The sequence below is a fragment of the Hemitrygon akajei genome, chromosome 24 (assembly GCF_048418815.1).
Source record: "Hemitrygon akajei chromosome 24, sHemAka1.3, whole genome shotgun sequence".
Taxonomy (NCBI): Eukaryota; Metazoa; Chordata; class Chondrichthyes; order Myliobatiformes; family Dasyatidae; genus Hemitrygon; species Hemitrygon akajei.
Window position 1 is genome coordinate 206,318 of NC_133147.1, and position 20,054 is coordinate 226,371.

The 20,054-nt window shown below is 41.7% G+C and overlaps 1 protein-coding gene across 2 annotated transcripts in view; it reads left to right on the forward strand.

Annotated features, from left to right (window-relative positions):
• tmem39b (transmembrane protein 39B) overlaps positions 1-20,054 on the forward strand; it is an 85,315-nt gene that overhangs the window by 21,064 nt on the left and 44,197 nt on the right. For both annotated transcript variants that reach the window (XM_073028150.1, XM_073028151.1), the window contains 2 exons: positions 4,181-4,366; positions 7,078-7,297. In XM_073028150.1, coding sequence (XP_072884251.1) covers positions 4,239-4,366; positions 7,078-7,297 — 348 coding nt within the window. In that variant the 5' untranslated portion in view covers positions 4,181-4,238. The remainder of the gene's footprint in view (positions 1-4,180; positions 4,367-7,077; positions 7,298-20,054) is intronic.

Sequence of the window (20,054 nt, forward strand, 5' to 3'; positions counted from 1 at the left end):
AACCTCACCTCTGCGAGGTTTAGTCCTTTCGCAATATTTATCAATTCCGACTTTGTGGCCGCCTCTAGCGCCTCCAGAGTCGGGTTTTCTATAAATTCATCCACGTCCATCTTTGCTGGTTTCCCGTCTGGCTACCCGTGCAACCAGATGCAAGTTTGGACTTACAAGCCCGATACACTGGCCCCCCAATTTGGTATCAAATCTCGAGACGAGAACCCCAAGTTGTTACGAACCCCGTAACTGGGTCACTTACCAGCAAAGATAGAGAGGTCCGTTGAAGTCTGATGGTACTATTTTTAACAGTATTTATTGGTAAAAATACACAAAAATAATACCAATGCAAACATACAGATACTATACGTCGTCAATACTAGATCTAAAAGTGCGGGTATAATAATAATCAAAAGAAATAGCTCTATCGTTGTCTAGGGGATAATGTATTGTCCGATGGAAATATAAAAGTCACTCAGTTCATTCAGGCCGCAGCTTTTTTGGTTGGAGAGAGAGACTGATTTTTAGAAACTTGCCAGCTTTCCTTTATCCGATCTTGATCCGTATTCGTCCTTTAGCGAGGCCATTCTGTGGAAGACTTGTCATCCGGGCAAGGATGGACACACACAAGCCCCCACCGGTCTCATACGTTTCTCCTGGTGCGTCTGAAGGGGTTGTTCCCCAGACCCTCTTTTATCCTTACTCACAGGGTCTCAGATGTCAATCAGGTTGGGATGATGCAATCCCTCAACCAGCCCACTCTGGTCATTCCCTGAGGGCTTCAATGAATAGTACAGTACTCAATACACAATTCCATCTCCAAGAGACAATGGCTGTTATCAATGGTTCCGCCTTTCTGGGGCCAGGACACACATTCCAAAACCTGTGTATTCTGGACGTCTCTCTCTCATTTCCTGGGTCCCAGACCCGAATTAATAGCGATCTTGCGATTCTCGAAAAGGAGGGGGCTACTTTGTACCCTTCGGCCCCTCAGAGTTGTAGCACATTCGTAACAGTTGTCACTGTCTCCAACATGCTCACCCACTGAGAGATCTTGGTGCGATATTAATACACAGCAGCCTCTTCTGACTCTGGATTTGGCGATTGCCAAACGTTATGTGGACTTTCTGGTGGTGTCTGTCTGTTTTGGTGTGTGCTTTTGTGATATCATTTTGAAGGAACGTTGTTTAGTTTTTAAACTGCATTGCAGTTGTGGTTTCTAAATGACAATAAACTGAAATTCAATTCAATTCAATTCAATCTGTCACTTCACAGGTTCATTGCCCAGTACTAGATCCAATACTCTGGATCTCTTCTCTAGTCAACTTAAGAAAACAATACAGGTTGAAGACCCCTAATCCGAATTTCCAAAATCCAAAAACCTCTGAAATCTGAAATTTTTTTGAGCATTGACATCACAGATAGAAAATTCTGTGAACTTTGCACTAGCTGTACATAAGCTGTATATGTAATGTAAATGGATTTCATGTTTAGATTTGGGTTCCATCCCCAAGGTATCTTGTTACATAAATGGAAATATTCCAAAATCCGATGTATGGGTCCACAGTTTCGATTCCTGTCGGTGTCACGTGATATTGGTTTCATTTACTAAGTGTGATGTATCTATGGTCTTGTTTTGCTGGTAGCTTGCAGTTTTGACTCTTGTGGGCGTCACGTGATCATAGTTTTGCTTTGCTGGGAATTCGTGGTTTCGTTTCTGTAAGCTTCACTTGATGACATATACTGGGGGTCACCAACCTTTTTTGCACAGTGGACCTGTTCAATATTGACAATATTCTTGCAGTCCGGCCGACGGGGGCGGTGGGGGGTGGTGGTGGTTGTTAATCACTACTGGAATATAGGTGATAAGTCACTTATAAATGGCTAATACACTCAATTTTGTTTCTAAAAGGGTTTATCTAACGAATTTAATATTAAACACACAGCACATATTTTCCTCGCATGAACATATAAAATCATTGCAACACACCAGTGAGAGGACAAGGTAAGGGCTGGAGGTCCCTGTACCGGAGCTGTGGCGTCACAGTCCAGAGAGAGTGACCAACCAAGCGGGGAGTGCGACAGGGTGTGCGCCTGCTCCCCTTGTAGGTAGGTAGGATCTATTGGCTAACTAAAGTTTGGCTCGAGGGATGACTTTCAGTAGGTTGCAGCGAGGTAGCTGCTCTGCTACTTATGAAACCCTGAGCCCGAATTAGGTCGTCTGTGAATATTTTAGCACTGGGTTCCCCACGAACATTCGGTGTGGTAAACAAGTTTAGAGGCGGTGCCCATCTGTCCACATTCCAGGCCAGTAGCAACGGCACTTCTCACCACCCATGCTAGTCGGCTGGTTACCCGAGGCCAACCAGTGATTCCTGGCACTAGGGTATCACTGTGTTTAGGTGACTGATGACCTCGCGTGGGTAATGACCTTGCATGCGTTCAAGTTCAACAGTGGGTGTGACAGGGAATGAGGAAAGGTGCAGCTGACACATATCGTTTCATATCTCCAAATCGTATCATTTCCTCGCGGCCTGGTGGTTGGGGACCACTGACGTATACCGACGGTATAAAAAGAGAAACACTGACTGCGAGAAATTGGGAGTCACTCAGTAAGGAGTTGTTAAGGAATCAACGGGAAAAGAGAGTGAGAGTGAAGATTGCACGCTTCGAAAGAACCCAAAGGATTGGGTTAGCCGGCAGCACTCTGTGCATTTCGAATGTGATTGACATTTCATATAATCCATACGTGGATTGTGGCACGCACTTTTGGTTAACCCCTGCATGGCCTCGGGTGTTCTGTGGTGACCATTTTGGCGAAAGGGACATTCCCTGTCAGTTACTCTGTGAAATCTCGCTCTTCTCGGACTCTTCGGAAAAGGTACAGTTGGCCCTCCTTATCTGTGGGTTCTGCATGCGCAGATTCAACCAACCACGGATTGGGAAAACCTGCAAGTTCTCTCTCCAGCACTTGTTTGAGCATGTACAGACTTTTTTTTCTTGTCATTGTTCCCTAAGCAATACAGTATAACAACTATTTACATAGCATTTACATTGTATTAGGTATTATAAGTATCCTAGAGTGATTTAAAGTATACGGGGGGGAGGACATGCATAGGTTACCATGGATCAAGAATCGGAAAAAAAACGGAACAGGTACATCTGGTATTATTTAGCATCAGTCAAACATTTGTCTTAGTATATAGTACAGTATATATTTTACTTTTCTATGCTTATGAAACACTTAAAAAATGTATGTATTTCAATAATTAAACCACTGCGGTGCTTAGTAATAATTGTAGCTTTCATCGGGGCAGGGCCTTCACATGTTCCATTATTCTCACTTTATCCTTTAAAATTGTTCCAATTGTTGACCAACTGTAGCCTAATGCTTTTCCAATGACCGTTGGCGTTTCATCTCTTTCTAATCGCTTTATTATTTCCACTTTATTTTCAATCGTGATCGTTTTCCGGAACAGAAACACTGTGGGCGGTGGTCCCGAGTCCTGCTGGGTCCTAAAGTCCACCGCACTGAGACAGGTTAAATAAGCTCTGGAGCTCTGCCGGGTCCTAAAGTCCACCGACTTGAGCATCCGCACTTCTTGGCATCCACGGGGGCGGGGGGGGGGGGGGGGGAGTCCTGGAACCAATCCCCCACGGATAAGGAGGGCCAACTGTACTCTGTGGCTGCAAACTATGGTAACTTTTTTCGTATCAGCAAGATCGCTTCTCTGCTGTATTGTGAATTTCCAAGATCATCTCTTCATTGCATCATGAATATACAAGTCTCATGAATCACCTGGACTTTCTAAACTGCCACTCTAATACGGTGCTTGAGTAAGACTTTGTTAAGAATTGTTTCTAAGTTTGACTATTTGGGAGCTGTAGATGCATAATGCCGTTAACTTCTGTTTAAGTTAGTCATTTGTCTAATTTTCTACATTTCTGAGTAAATGTTAACAAGTCTAGTTGTTTTGCAATAATTCCCCGACTCCATTCTACATCTATTGTTGCTGGTCCATAACACCGAAAAAATCCTAAATATGAAACACTTGCAACCTCAAGCATTTCGGATAAGGGCTGCTCAACCTGCATTCTGCTTGTGTAGAATTTTGTCAGATTGAAAAGCCATTCTCTGAAATCTTTGCAGAAATATTGGTGATGTAAAATGCATTTTGTTCTATTGCAGCAAGCTCTTGACTAAATACAAATTATCAAGAGTGAAAGGTAACGTGCCACACTTTGGCATGGCAGGGGGCAGAAGAGGGCCAAGTAGGACATCCTATTGCAGGACACCACTCAACGAATCTGGATCATTAGGAGGTTCAGGCTATTCTACCAGCTCACCTATTACGGGAGTACGTTCAAGAACCAGGTAAAGGAAATTCTTGTGCAGATGAAAATCACATCTGTGTCTTTCTGTCTAACATAGTTGACGTGTCAAACTTTTTATATTTTGATATTAAAATTTTGGAAGTACCATACATGTGCTTGACTTGTAGAGTATTAGTCTTACAGCATGAAAACAGGCTGATCAAGTTGTCTAATTGAGCTAAATTTGTCTCCATTGCTTCCTATTATGTAATGAGTGAATTATTTTATTATTGTCACATGTACTGAGGTACGATGAAAAACTGTTTTGCATGCTGTCCATACAGGTCATTTCATTACAACAGTGCATTGAGATAGTACAAGGAAAAGCGATAACAGAAAGCAGGATAAATTGTTACAGTTACAGAGAAAATGCAATGTAGGTAGACAGTGCAGTAACAAGATAGATGGTGAGGTCAAGAGTCCAATTTATTGTACTTAGGGCTGTTCAGTAGCTTGTAACAATGTAGTGTAATTATCACTGAGTCTTCTGGTATGTGCTTTCAACTTTTGTATCTTCGGCTGATGGGGAGAGGAGAAAGTTCAAAGTAAATTTATTGTCAAAGTACATATGTAAATATCATGTTCAATCCTGAGATTTATTTTCTTGTGGGCATACTCAGTAAATCCAATAACCATAATAGAATCAATGGAAGACTGCACCTAACAGGGCAGACAGCTGATGCACAGAAGACAATAAACTGCAAATACAAAAGAAAAAAATAATAATAAATAAACAATAACTATCTCAGATATGAAGTGAAGAGTCCTTGAAAGTGAGTCCATAGGTTGAGGGAACAATTCAGTGTTGGAGAAAGTAAAGTTGAGTGAAATTATCCCCTCTGGTTCAAGAGCCTGATGGTTGAGGGGCAATAACTGTTCCTGACCCTGATAGTGTGAGTCCTGAGGTTCCTGTACCTTCTTCCTGATGGCAGCAGCAAGGAAAGAGCATGACTGGGCAGTGAGAGTCCCCATTGATAGATGCTGCTTTCCTGAGAGAATGCTCTGTATCTATATTCTTAATGGTGGGGAGGACTTTACTCGTGATGAACTGGACTGTATCCACTACTTTTTATAGGAATTTCCATTTAAGGGCATTACACCCTCTCAAATTATGGTCTTAGACCATGACATAGGGGAAGATTTAGGCAATTTGGCTGGAGTCAGCTCCGCCACTCCATTATGAATGATTTATTATCTTCTCAACCCTATTCTCCTCTCTTTTCCATGTAACCTTTGGCACCCTTAGTAATGAAGAAATATCAACCTCTGCTTTAAAATACCCAATGACTTGACTTCCACAGCCATCTGTGGCAATGAATTCCACAGATCCACTACCCTCTGGCTAAAGAAATTCGCTCTCAAAAGGGATGAATGTCCCTCTATTTTGATGCTGTGCCCTCTGCCTAGTTTAATGACATCCTTCCTATAGCAAGACCACCTGCTAAACCTTGGTCATCAAAACTTCTATGTCTTAGTGCATTTACAATTTAATTTCCAAAATTATCATTGAATATAAGAAATTGAGCTCTACTAAAATTTTTTCACGGCTATTTTCATTGGGGAATGTTTTCAATTGGTAGCACTCTTACCTTTGATTCTTTTATTTGACTGCCACTTCTTGCAATGTTTTCATTCCATTAATTTCCAAGTGTTCAACCTGTCAATATTTGCAACCCTTGTGTAGACAATACCAAAGATTTACTGCCCCTGCATCATTTTCCCTGAACGGCCAGCATCTTAATTTGAGACTTGTATCTCTGAATTTGGATTCTCAAAGCATGCAAAAATTTTAAATATTTGAATAGAACAAAGAACAACACAAGAATATACCTTTGGGTTCCTATTAAAACTCACCCCTCTCACTTTAAACCTATGCCCTCCAGTTCTTGATTCCCCAACCTTGGAAGAAAGATTATCAAACAAGAGAAAATCTGCAGATGCTGGAAATCCGAGTAAAACACACAAAATGCTGGAGGAACTCAGCAGGCCAGGCTGCATCTATGGAAAAGAGTACAGTTGAAATTTCGGCCGAAACATCAACTATATTCTTTTTCGTAGATACTGCCTGGCCTACTGAGTTCCTCCAGCATTTTGTGTGTGTTGCTGGGAAAAAGACTGTGCATTTTCACCCTATCTACAGTATATCTCTTTTGATTTTATAAGATCACCCCTCAGTCTACTACTGTTCTCAATCCAGCTCAACTTCTCTACATGACTCAGTGACTGGAGACTGGAAACATCCTTGCAAATCTTCTCTTCATTATTTCCAGCTTAATAGCATCTTTTCTATAGTAGTGTGACCAAAACTGAGCACAATATCCAAATGCGGTTTTATCAATGTCTTGTACAGCTGCAAAGTAACACCCAACTTCTACAGTATACTCTTCCCTGACTGAAAGAGGCCTGTATCTATACTGTGTTTTAGTGATATCCTGTGGTGAGATTTTATGTGGGGTCGCAATTGTAAAAGTTGAACATTCCTTTCCCTCTACAGATCCTGCCTGAATTGTTGAGTTTTTCCAGCTAATTTTTTTTGTGCTTGGGAGAGGAGAGAAAATACATAAAATCTAATGATTGATTAAAAAGTATCATGCTTTGATCAGTAATTGTGTGATTCCTTTCATTTCTCGTAAACAGATAATGTAATGTCACTGATAAGTACAGCATTATCATGATGTTATCAACTGAGTTTTTAAAAAAATTTTATTTTAGGAGTGGATCAGGAACTGGCTTGACAAGTCCTCCCCTTGCAACCCAGACTGTGATTCCTTTAAAACACAGCAAGATTCCTGAATTACCTCTTGAGAAAAGCGTTCTGTTTGAACTTCATCTTCTCTTCTGCCACCTCATAGCTTTGTTTGTTCATTATATCAACATCTATAAAACGGTTTGGTGGTATCCTCCTGCTCATCCGCCCTCATTTACGTCACTGGTGGGTATAATTTTTTTTTATTCTGTGATGATTTATGTACAAGTTCTTTATGTCAAATGTTTTGATGAATCCTGAATGCATTGGTGAATTCAAGTTTAAGCTCTGAGTAAAGGGAATGTCATTCTGTTAATTGTATTTAACATAGCATTGTATTGAGCAGATCTTTAATTGTACTGTTTTCCCTCTCTCTGGGATACCACAGTGTTGCCATAATCTCAACTGTTACTATTATTTTCTGTTGACTGCAACGCTGAGCCTAGAAAAAAGGACATGAGGGAAAATGTTAGTAGCTTTTGAAGGAATTTGAATTGAGAAAGAGAAGACAATGGATTTTTTGAAGGCAAATCCTTTTGTATCAATGGAATTAAGTTATTTGCTGTAAGATCAAGAGGTTAGTGAAGGGAATGTAGTAAATTTTGAATGTACTATTAGAAGGTATTTGGTAAAAATCCCACAAAGTGGTTAGTCATTGATGGTCTTAGAATTAAAGGCTGCTAGCCGTATAGATTGGAAATTGGTTTAAAGGTAGATAGTGGACAGTACTAGTAAACATTTGTTTTTTTATACTGAAGGATGGTAGACAGTAATGTTTTCCAGAATTCAATGCTGAATTTGTATTCTTCTGAATTTAGAAGAACGAGGGGTGATCTCATTGGAAAATATAAGATCTTCGGAGGGCATGAAGGAGTAGATGTTGAGATGTTTACACAAGTGGAAAATTCTCAAATGAGGAGACATAGAGATTCGGGGGGGGGTCATTTAAAACTGTGGTGCATTCTGGAGGGTTGTGGAGGGCTAGGTATTTAAAGTAGGTATTGAAAGATCGGGGAATTGAGTGATAAGGGAATTGACACGAGGAGTTGACCCTAGGGCAGATTAGGTGTGAGGGGTCAGGTGCTCTATTCGTGCTTCTGTTTTAATCTTTTATTTGTTACTGACAATGGGTGTGCTTAGACTACAAACTTCAACTCTTACTAAATCCAGTGGTCTTTGGCATACGTGGTTATCCCATGTTGGGTTTGGGTAAGTAAGGGGTGAATTCAGTAATTTTATTTAACATTATTAGTAAAATTTGATTTAGATACATTTCTCTTTCCCTCTGTTGTACTTGGAAAGCCTGTTGCTACTGCTTATCATTCATTTGCAGTCAGTTGATGTTAGTTTTTGTGTTTCATGGTGAGACAACATTTTGGCATTTAATTTGTGAAGGGCTTGGGTAACGTGGAGCCATGGTGACCATGGATGGTAGGAACAATTCAACACTGTACAGTTGAATGACTTGAACTTATTTACTTCAACTTTTCATCAGGTACATTATTAATTTGGGTCCTACCTCGATATCAGGCTCAATTTGCAACAAATAGAAGTAGGTGGACAGATGAGAAGCTGAGGTATATAGAAATTAGGGAATTGAGAATGATAATAAGATTGCTGTGCTGGGAGGCAACATGAACTTAATTGATTGAATTTTGATGAGGATAGTGGTCGAAGGGACTTATTCTAGCTGGAGGTCTGTTTCGCAGGGATCTGTATCGGGACCTCTGCTGCTGTGATTTATATAAATGATCTGGATGAAAAATGTAGATGGGTGGATTAGTATTTGGAGATGATACGAAGATTGTTGGTGTTGTGGATGCAGTAGAAGACTGGCAAAGAATACAGTGGGAAATAGATCAATTGCAGATATGGGTGGAGAAATGGTAGTTGGAGTTTATCTCAGACAAATATGAGGTGTTACACCTTGGTCAGGCAAATTAAAGAGATAGAATTCTGTTAAGAGTAAGACCCTTCACAGTGTTGATGTGCAGAGAGATCTTGGGCTCCACGTTCATAGCACCCAGAAAGTGGCTACACAGGATGGGGTGATGTGGCATGTTTACTTTAATTAGATGAGGCCTTGTATTTAAAAGCCAGGAAGTTGTGCTACAGCTTTATAAAACTCGAGTTAGGCAACATCTGGAATATTGCATACAGTTCTGGTCACCCCATTGTGGGAAGGGTGTTGAGGCTTTGGAGAGGGTATAGAAGAGGTTTACTCAGGATGCTACCTGGATTTGAAGGCATGTGCTATAACGAAAGATTGGACAAAGTTATGTTTTCTCTGGAGTGCCAGATGCTGAGGAGAGAACTGATAGAGGTTTATAAGATTATGAGAGGCATAGATAGTGTAGACAGGTAGTATCTTTTTCAAGTTGAACTATCAAACAACGGAAGGCAGCACTGAGTGAATACTGGAGAGCAGCACTGACAGCAGGGGCCAGCCTCCAACCCAGTATGGATTCCAGTGTGTCCACAGAGGGCTCTGCTCTCTCCCACACCACCTCTAGCATCTCCTCTCCTAGAGCCTTGTCCTCATCACAACTATGTCAGTGCAGCTTCCCTGTCATCAGACTCTCCAGTGAACCAGTGAACCGGACTTGCAGTATTCTATATTACCAATGTCTAACAGGGTCTTGCAATCACAATAAAAATGTCTAAGGCATTCACTTGCACACCACACCATCTCAGCACAACAGTACACAAGTCCAAGCAATTTCACCACAACAACATGCAATACGTACAGCTCCATCACACTCTAGCAACTTGCTGATGGGATAGTCTTGCAGTACTTGATGTTCTTAGTATCCAGTAGTGACTTCTGATCGTAAAAATAGATGTAAAGGATGAACAAATACACCTTTGATTGCAACTGGAGTGGATGCTGCATCTGAGCATGCTGCCATCTTAATGGAAGTTCTAGGGTGAAATGTCTAATAACAGAGGACATGCATTTTAGTTGAGATGTGAGGGGCATGTTTTCTACACAAGGGGTGGTGAGTGCCTGAAATGTGCTGCTTGGGGTGAAGGTAGAAGCTTTTCAGAGACATTTGGGTAGCCACATGAATGTGAGGAAAATGGAAGGATATCAACATTGTGTTTAGTTGGCCATTTGATTACTAATTTAATTGGTTTGGCACAATATTGTGAGCTATAGGGCCCGTACCTGTGCTGTATTGTTCTATGTTCTAATTAACTGAAATGACTCCTGTAACCATGTAGCAAATGCTGGTTATGCCACAACTGTAATAATTATTTCCAAATCTAATCATGTGACTTCAGGATGAATGTGAAAGTCCAAGAGGAGCAGATGAGATTCACTAGAAAGTTCCCATCAGGTCTAACTTTACAAAAATCAATGTAAAACACCATCTGATCCTTTACCTATTTTGCTTAAACCTTCTATGAATTCAACTACCCATACAACCTTAATTTCTTTTTTAATGCCTTTCTCCACCTTTCCCCTTCTACTCTTCCCATACACGCACATCTTCAAGAACACAAGTATAACAAATATAATTATGAATTAATCATCATTGGTCTGTAAAATCTGATAGCATTGTTAACATAATGAATTATTTATTTATTTTTCAATTCTACTGTGCTTGTTTTTTCTGGATTAATATTTTTTGTTAATCCATACCTTCTGATTCTTAGTTCAAAATTCAAAGTAAATTTAGTAAATTTATCATCAGAGTACATGCATGTCCTGTATACAGCCCTGCAATTCATTTTCTTGTGTGCATGCTCAATCAATACATCATAGAATAAATAACCATAACAGATTCAATGAAAGACCACACCAATGTGCGTGTTCAATCAGTGTGCAAATACAAAAATAAATAAATAAGCAATAAATATTGAGAATATGAGATGAAGTGTCCTTGAAACTGAGTCCATAGATTGTGGGAACAATTCAGTGATGGGACAAGTGAAGTTGAGTGAAGGTATCCCTCTGGTTCAAGAGCCTGATCATTAAGGGATAATAACTGTTCCTGAACCTGGTGGTGTGAGCCCTGAGTCTCCTGTACTTACTTTCTGGTGGCAGTGAGGAGAGCAAATCCTGGGTGGTGGAAGTTCCTGATGATGGATGCTGCTTTCTCTGCAACAGTGTTCCGTGTACATATGCTCAATGGTGGAGAGTGTTTTACCCATGATGGATTGGGCCATATCCACTACTTTTTGTAGGATTTTCCATGTTTCCATACCAGCCAGTCAATATGCTCTCTACTACACATTTATAGAAGTTTGTCAAAGTTTTAGATGTCGTGCTGAATCTTTGCAAACTCCTAAAGAAGTAATGGCGCTGCCATGTTTCTTTGTAATTGCCCTACATGGTGGTCCCAGGACAGGTCATATGAACCAATAATAGTGAGGAATTTAAAGTTGCTGACCCTCTGTACCTTTGATTCTCCATTGCGGACTGGCTCATGGACCTCTGGTTTTCTTCCCCTAAAGTCATTAATCAGCTCCTTGGTCTTGTTGACGTTGAGTAAGAGTTTGTTGTTATGGCATCACAGCCAGATTTTCTATCTCCTTCCTATATGCTAATTCATCACCCCCTTTTGATTTGGCTTACAGCAGTGGTGTCGTCAGCAAAATTGAATATGGCATTTGAGCTGTGCTTAGCCGCACAGTCATAAGTATGAAGTGGGTAGAGCAGAGGATTAAGCTCACAGGCTTGTGGAGCACCTGTGCTGATTAAAATTGTGGAGGAGATGTTGTTGCCAATCTGAACTGACAGATATGCAAGTGAGAAACCAAAGGGTACAATTGCACATGGACATATTGAGGCCAAAATCTTGAAGCTTATTAATTAGTTCTGAGGCGATGATGGTATTGAATACTACTCTGTAGTCAATAAAGAGTATGCTGATGTACTCATCTTTGCTGTCTAGATCTTCCAGGATTGAGTGCAGGGGGCAGGGTTTCAAATTCTTGGATCATTGGGATGTATTTTGGGGGAGGTATGACTTATACAAAAACGATGGGTTACACCTGAACTCAAAGGGTACTAATACCCTGGCGGGATTGTTTAATATAACTGTTAGGGAGGGTTTAAACTAAGTTGGCAGGGGGAAGGAAACCAGGGTGTTAAGGGTTGAGGAAGAGGAAAACAGAAATAAGTCAAAGATACTGTGCAGCAAAGATGGCAAGAAGGACAGGCAGGTGAATAGACAGGATAATTTGCAGTGTGATAGAAATATAGCAAAATTGGTAACAGATACTGATCTAAATGTACTGTACTTAAATGCATGCAGCATAAAGTGGATGACCTTGTTGTACAGCTACAGGTTAAAAGATATGACATTGTGGCCATCACCGAGTCATGGCTAAATGATGGATGTGTTTGGGAGCTGAATGTCCAAGGATACACAGTTTATAGGAAAGATAGGAAGGTAGGTAAAGTGGGTGGCGTGGCCCTGATGGTAAGCAACGATATCAAATCACTAGAAAGAAGGGACATAGGATCAGAAGAGGTAGAATCCTTATGGGTCGAATTAAGAAATGGCAAGGGTAAAAAGACACTAATAGCAGTTATATACAGGCCTCCAAACAGCAGCCGGGATGTGGACTACAAGTTACAGCTGGAAATAGAAAAAGCGTGTCAGAAGGAAAATGTCAAGATAATTATAGGGGATTTTATTATGGGGGATTTTAGTATGAAAGTGGATTGGGAAAGTCAGGAAGGTACTGGATCTCAGGAGAGGAAGTTTGTAGAATGCCTACGGGATGGCTTTTTGGAGCAGCTTGTCCATAAGCCCACCAAGGGATCGGCTGTTTTGGATTGGGTGCAGTATAATGAACCTGAGGTGATTAGGGAGCTAAAGGTAATGGAACCCCTTGGAAGTAGTGATCATAATATGATTCAAATTATTCAAGTTCAGTTTCAAATTTGAAAAGGAGAAGCTGGTATCAGGTGTATCGATATTTCAGTGGAACAAAGGAAATTACATGGTATGAGAGAGGAACTGGTGCAAGTTGATTGGAAAAGTAAACTAGATAGAGGGAAGGTAGAGCAGAATTGGATGAAATTCCTACAAGAAATAAAGTGCAGGAAAAATATATTCCAAGGAAAAAGAAAACCATGAATGGAAAAATGGCATAAATGTGGCTAACAAGAGAGGTTAAGGCTAAAATAAAAGCAAAAGAGACGGCGTACAAGGAAGCAAAAATTAGTGGGAAAACTGAGGACTGGACAACTTTTAAAAACTTAAAGAAGGAAACTAAGAAAGTCATTAGGAAAGAAAAGATGAATTATGAAAGGAAGTTGGCAATTAACATTAAAAAAGGATACTAAGAGTTTTTAAAAAATATATGAAAAGTAAAAGAGTGACACGGATAGATATAGGACCAATTGAAAATGATGCTGGAGAAATTATAATGGGTAACAAAGAGATGGCAGAGGAACTAAATGAGTATTTTGCATCAGTCTTCACAGTGGAAGACATTAGCAACATACCTAATAGCCAGACATCTCAGGGAATAGAATTAGGTACAGTCAAGATTACTAGAGAGAAAGTGCTTGGGAAACTAAATGGACAGAGAGGTGCACCCACGGGTTTTGAAGGAGGAGGCTTTGGAGATTGTGGAGGCATTGGAAATGATCTTCCAGGAATCAATAGACTCTGGCAAGGTTCTGGAGGACTGGAAGGTCACAAATGTAGTTCCGCTGTTTAAGAAAGGAGAGAGACAGCAAAAAGAAAATTACAGACCTAGTAGTCTGACATCGGTAGTTGAAAAGTTATTGGAGTCAATCCTCAAGGACGAGGTTATGAAATACCTCGAGGTGCATGACAAGATAGGACCAAGCCAGCATGGTTTCATGAAGGGAAGATCCTGCCTCACCAACCTGTTGGAATTTTCAAGTCAAGTCAAGTCACTTTTTTATTGTCATTTCGACCATAACTGCTGGTACAGTACATAGTAAAAATGAGACATTTTTTCAGGACCATGGTGCTACATGACACAGTACAAAAACTAGACTGAGCTACGTAAAAAAACAACACAATAAAAAAACTACACCAGACTACAGACCTACCCAGGACTGCATAAAGTGCACAAAACAGTGCAGGCATTACAATAAATAATAAACAGGACAATAGAGCAAGGTGTCAGTCCAGGCTTCGAGTATTGAACAGTCTGATAGCTTGGGGGAAGAAACTGTTACATAGTCTGGTCGTGAGAGCCTGAATGCTTTGGAGCCTTTTCCCAGACGGCAGGAGGGAGAAGAGATTGTATGAGGGGTGCATGGGGTCCTTCATAATGCTGTTTCCTTTGCGGATGCAGCGTGTAATGTAAATGTCTGTGATGGCGGGAAGAGAGACCCCAATGATCTTCTCAGCTGACCTCACTGTCCGCTGCAGGGTCTTGCGATCCGAGATGGTGCAATTTCCAAACCAGGCAGTGATGCAGCTGCTCAGGATGCTCTCAATACAACCCCTGTAGAATGTGATGAGGATGGGGGCTGGGAGATGGACTTTCCTCAGCCTTCGCAGTAAGTAAAGACGCTGCTGGGCTTTCTTTGCTATGGAGCTAGTGTTGAGGGACCAGGTGAGATTCTCCGTCAGGTGAACACCAAGAAACTTGGTGCTGTTTACAATCTCTACCGAGGAGCCGTCGATGTTCAGCGGGGAGTGGTCACTCCGTGCCCTCCTGAAGTCAACAACCATCTCTTTTGTTTTGTTCACATTAAGAGACAGGTTGTTGGCTCTGCACCAGTCCGTTAGCCGCTGCACCTCCTCTCTGTAAGCTGACTCGTTGATCTTGCTGTTGAGACCCACCATGGTCGTGTCATCAGCGAACTTGATGATGTGGTTCGAGCTGTGTGTTGCAGTACAGTCGTGGGTCAGCAGAGTGAACAGCAGTGGACTGAGCACACAGTCCTGGGGGGCCCCCCGTTGCTCAGTGTGATGGTGTTGGAGATGCTGCTCCCGATCCGGACTGACTGAGGTCTCCCAGTCAGGAAGTCTAGGATCCATTTGCAGAGGGAGGTGTTCAGGCCCAGTAGGCTCAGCTATCCAATCATGTTGAAAGGGTTGGGCAGAGTAGATGTGGAAAGGCTGTTTCCCTTGGTGGGTGAGTTCAAGACAAGAGGCCACAGTCTTAGAATTAGAGGGTACCCATTTAAAACAGATGAGGAGAATTTTTTTAGCCAGAGGATCGTGGATTTATGGAATTCGTTGCCACATACAGCTGTGGAGGCCTGATCATTGAGGGTGTTTAAGGAGGAGATTGATAGGTGTCTTAATTAGTCAGGGTATCAAGGGATATGGGAAAAAAGCTGGAAATTGGAACTAGATGGGGGTATAGTTTAGCTCATGGTGGAGTGGCGGAGCAGATTCGATGGGCCGAATGGCCTGCTTCTGCTCCTTTGTCGTGATCTTGTGAACAGCCAATGGGATGGCACCTGCTGTGGACCTGTTGTGCTGATATAGGCAAATTAGAGTGGATATAAGTCGTTTATCAGGCAGGAGTTGACATGTTTTATCATAAACCATTCAAAGCTCTTCATAGTGGATGTAAGTACTACTGTATGATACTTATTGAGGCAGGTTACCATATTCTTCTTGGGCACCAGTATAATTGAAGCCTGCCTGAAGCAAATGGGTACCTCATACTGCAGAGGCTGGAGGTTAAAGATCTCAGTAAATACCCTAGTTACCGTAGATTCCGGACTACAGAGCGCACCTGATTAAAAGCCGCTGGCTCTAATTTTAGAAATAAAATCAATTTTGTACTTGTACAGGCCGCACCGGATTTTCGGCCGCAGGTGTCCCACGTTGTAATATGAGATATTTACACAGAAAGATATTACACGTGAGGATTTTTTAACTTTTAATTAAATCCATATGGTAACATAAACAAATACATATTGCAAATGCTTTTTTTCGAACCGTGCCTGTAACGCGGCTACTTTTAAATATACGTTGCGTATACTTTTTTACTGAACAACATTCCAATATCTCCTAGCGACTGGTAAAAAATATATATACTGCAGCCTACCAGGAAAAGTTATTGATCGCCTTTAACTTAAAAGCAGCGTTTTGGCTCCGCCGCTCGCCCCCCGCCTTCCCGTTTATCGCAAACCGGCATTTTCCCACAAGACGCGGCGAAACCAGGTGTGACGTCATAGCATCCCGGGATGTAGTACAGAAAACAAATATAGTTAAAACACTTCTAACTTTAACTAACAAATGAATTACTAAGCGAAAATATTATAAACTAAATAACTGCCATAAAGGCAGCACAATGCTTTTCTTCGAGTGTTTTCCATGTTGATGAGGGTGAGTACAAATGACTGATTTACAATAATTTAATTGTGAAAGTGCGCTTGATTTATCGTACAATTTCATTGGACCTCTGTGAACTACTCATCAATTTTCTTGGTCTACTGTTACGAGGCAAAATGTTTTTGGCGGCATGAAAAAAAATCATGCATTAGCCGCACCGTAGTAAAGGCCGCAGTGTTCAAAGCTGTTCAAAATGTGGGAAAAAAGTAGCGGCTTATAATCCGACATCTACGGTAGTTGATCAGGGCAGGTCTCTAGTACTTGGCCAGGTATCTTATCTGGACCTGATGCTTTTCGTGGGTTCACCCTCCTGAAGGCTGCTCTCACATTGACCTCAGAGACTGAAATCACAGGATCATTGTGGGCTGTGGGAGTTCGTGATGGTTCCTCCATGTTTTGATGTTTAAAGCGAGCATAGAAGGCATTGAGCTCCTCTGGAAATGAAGCCTTGCCGTCGCATATGTTGCTTGATTTAACTTTATAAGAGGTGATAGTATTCAAGCTGTGCATAACTGTCAAACATCCTACGTTAATTCAAGTTTAGTCCAGAATTGCCACTTTGCCCATGAGACATCATTCCAGAGTTTGTATCTGGACCTCTTGTAACTGTCTTAGTCACCAGACTTGAATGCCTCTGATCTGGCCCTCAGCAAATTGCGAATTTCATGCTTCATCCAGGGCTCTTGATTGAGAAAGACACTGATTTTGTGGGGGCACTCTTGACTACAATTGTTTTTAAAAAGTCTGTGACAACCATGGTGTGTATTCATTCAGATCCACAGATGAGTCCTTGAATGTGGCCAAGTCCTCTGACTTGAAGCAATTCCGTAGCCGCTCCTTTGCTTCATGTGACCACCTCTTTGTTTTCCTAATCTCTGCCTCTGCCTGTATACAGGTAGGAGAAGGACAGCCAAATGTTCCAATTTACTGAAATGTGGACTGGGCATAGAACAGTAGGCATTCCTTATCTTTGCATTACAGTAGTCTAATGTGTTGGGATCTCTGGGGCAGCATGTTATGTATGGTTGGTAAGTGGGTAGGATTTTCATCAAACAAGCCTGGTTGTAGTCCCCGACTATGATTTGAAATGTGTCAGGATGGACTGTTTCTTGTTTGGAGTGGCATTATGCAGTATCTCAAATACTTGATTATAGTCTGCTGCTGGTGGAATGTAAACTATGGTCAAGATTGTGGAGGAGAACCCTCTTGGTAAATAGAATGGACAGCATTGATCATCAGGTGTTCAAGGTCGGGGGAACATGAGTTCAACAGAACTGCCACATCGGAGCGACGCTTTGTCATGAAACACATACCTCCACTTTTTTGCTCTGAATCAGCAGTTCGGTCCATGTGGTAAATCCAAAAGCCCTCTGGTTTTATTACTGTATCTGGCATGCCTAGAGAAAGCCATGTCTTGCCCTCAGGTCCTCAATTTGGTTCTCCAGTGACTGCAGATTTGCTAACAAGATGCTGGTTAGAGGGGGCCTTGTCCTTCCGAATTTAACGTAGAACATAGAACAGTACAACTCAGGAGCAGGCCATTCAGCCCACAATATTGTGCCAAACCAGCTAAAAGCAAACCATGAACACCCAAGCACTAATCCCTCCTACCTACACCATGTCCATATCCCTCTATCCTCCCTACATCCATGTGCTTATTTAAGTGTCTCTAAAAAGACTAATGTATTTGCCTCAACCACCACACCAGGCAGCACATTCCAGGCATCCACAACTCTCTGAGTAAAAGAACTTGCCCCTCATATCCCCTGAATCTACCCCTCTCACTTTCATTCTATGCCCTCTTTATTAGATATTTCAGTCCTGGGAAACAGATACTCTGTCCACTCTATCTATGCCTCTCATACTCTTGTAAACTTCTATCAGATCTCCCCTCAGCCTCTGCCACTGCAGAGAAAACAACCCAAGTTTGTCCTATCTCTCGTGATAGCATATGCCCTTAAAATCAGGCAGCATCTTGGTAAACCTCTTTTGCACCTTCTCCAAAACCTCAACATCCTTCCTATAGTGGGACAACCAGAATTGTATGCAGTACTCCAGATGTGGCCTAACCAGTTTTAAAAAGATGCAATATAACCTGTTGACTTTTGAACTCAATGCCTCAACTAATAAAAGCAAGCGTTCCATGAGCTGCCTTAACCACCTATTGACCTGTGTAGCTACTTTCAAGGAACTATGAACTTGGATCTCAGGATCTCTCTGTTTAGCCACATTGTTAAGGATCTTGTCCTTAACAGTGTACAGCCTCCTGGCATTTGCCCACATGATGCAACACCTCACATTTCCCTAGATTAAACACCATCTGTAATTTCTCTGCCCATATCTGCAACTGATCTATATCACGCTGTATTCTTTACCAGTCTTCCACACTATATACAACTCCACCAATCTTGGTATCATCTGCAAATTTACTAACCCACCCATCTACATTTTCATCCAGGTCATTTATATACATTACAAACAGCAGAGGTCCCAGCACAGATCCCTGCAGACACCACTAATTACAGATCTCCAGCACAAGTCTCTTCAACCACTTTCAGTGAAGAAAGCTAATCGTACGTTGGCCTTCATAACAAGGGGAGTTGAGTATAGGAGCAAAGAGGTCCTTCTGCAGTTGTATAGGGCCCTGGTGGGACCACACCTGGAGTATTGTGTTCAGTTTTGGTCTCCAAATTTGAGGAAGGACATTCTTGCTATTGAGGGAATGCAGCGTAGGTTCACGAGGTTAATTCCCGGGATGGTGGGACTGTCATATGTTGGAAGATTGGAGCGACTAGGCTTGTATACACTGGAATTTAGAAGGATGATAGGGGATCTGATTGAAACATATAAGATTATTAAGGGATTGGACACGCTAGAGGCAGGAAACATGTTCCCGATGTTGGGGGAGGCCAGAACCAGAGGCCACAGTTTAAGAATAAGGGGTAAGCCATTTAGAACGGAGTTGAGGAAAAACTTTTTCACCCAGAGAGTTGTGGATCTATGGAATGCTCTGCCTCAGAAGGCAGTGGAGGCCAATTCTCTGGATGCTTTCAAGAAAGAGTTAGATAGAGCTCTTAAAGATAGCGGAGTCAAGAGATATGGGGAGAAGGCAGGAACAGGGTACTGATTGTGGATGGCGGTGGATGACATTGAATGGCGGTGCTGGCTTGAAGGGCAGAATCACCTGTGCCTGCACCTATTGTCTATTGTCTACCCTCTGTCTTGTATGTGCAAGCCAGTTCTAAATCCAAACAGCCAATTTGCTGCTGACTCCATGCATCTTAATCTTCTGGATTAGCCTCCCATAAGGGATTTCAACAAATGCCTTACTAAAATCCTTGCAGACAACATCCACTGCTCTACCCTCGTTACCTTGTCAAAAATTTCAGTCGCGTTGGTAAGACACAACCCGCCCTGAAAAAGCCATACTGACTCTTCCTAATTAAGCTTATGGGTTTCCAAAAGCTCACATGTCCTATCCCTAAGAATTTTCCTACAACTGACTTGAGACTTGCCTGTCAAAAGTTCCCAGGATTTTTATTTGTTCCTTTCTTACATAGAGGTACAACATTAACCAATCGCCTGTCCTCTGAAACTTTACCTATGGCTAGAGAGGACATGAAGGTACTGGTCAAGGGCCCAGCAAT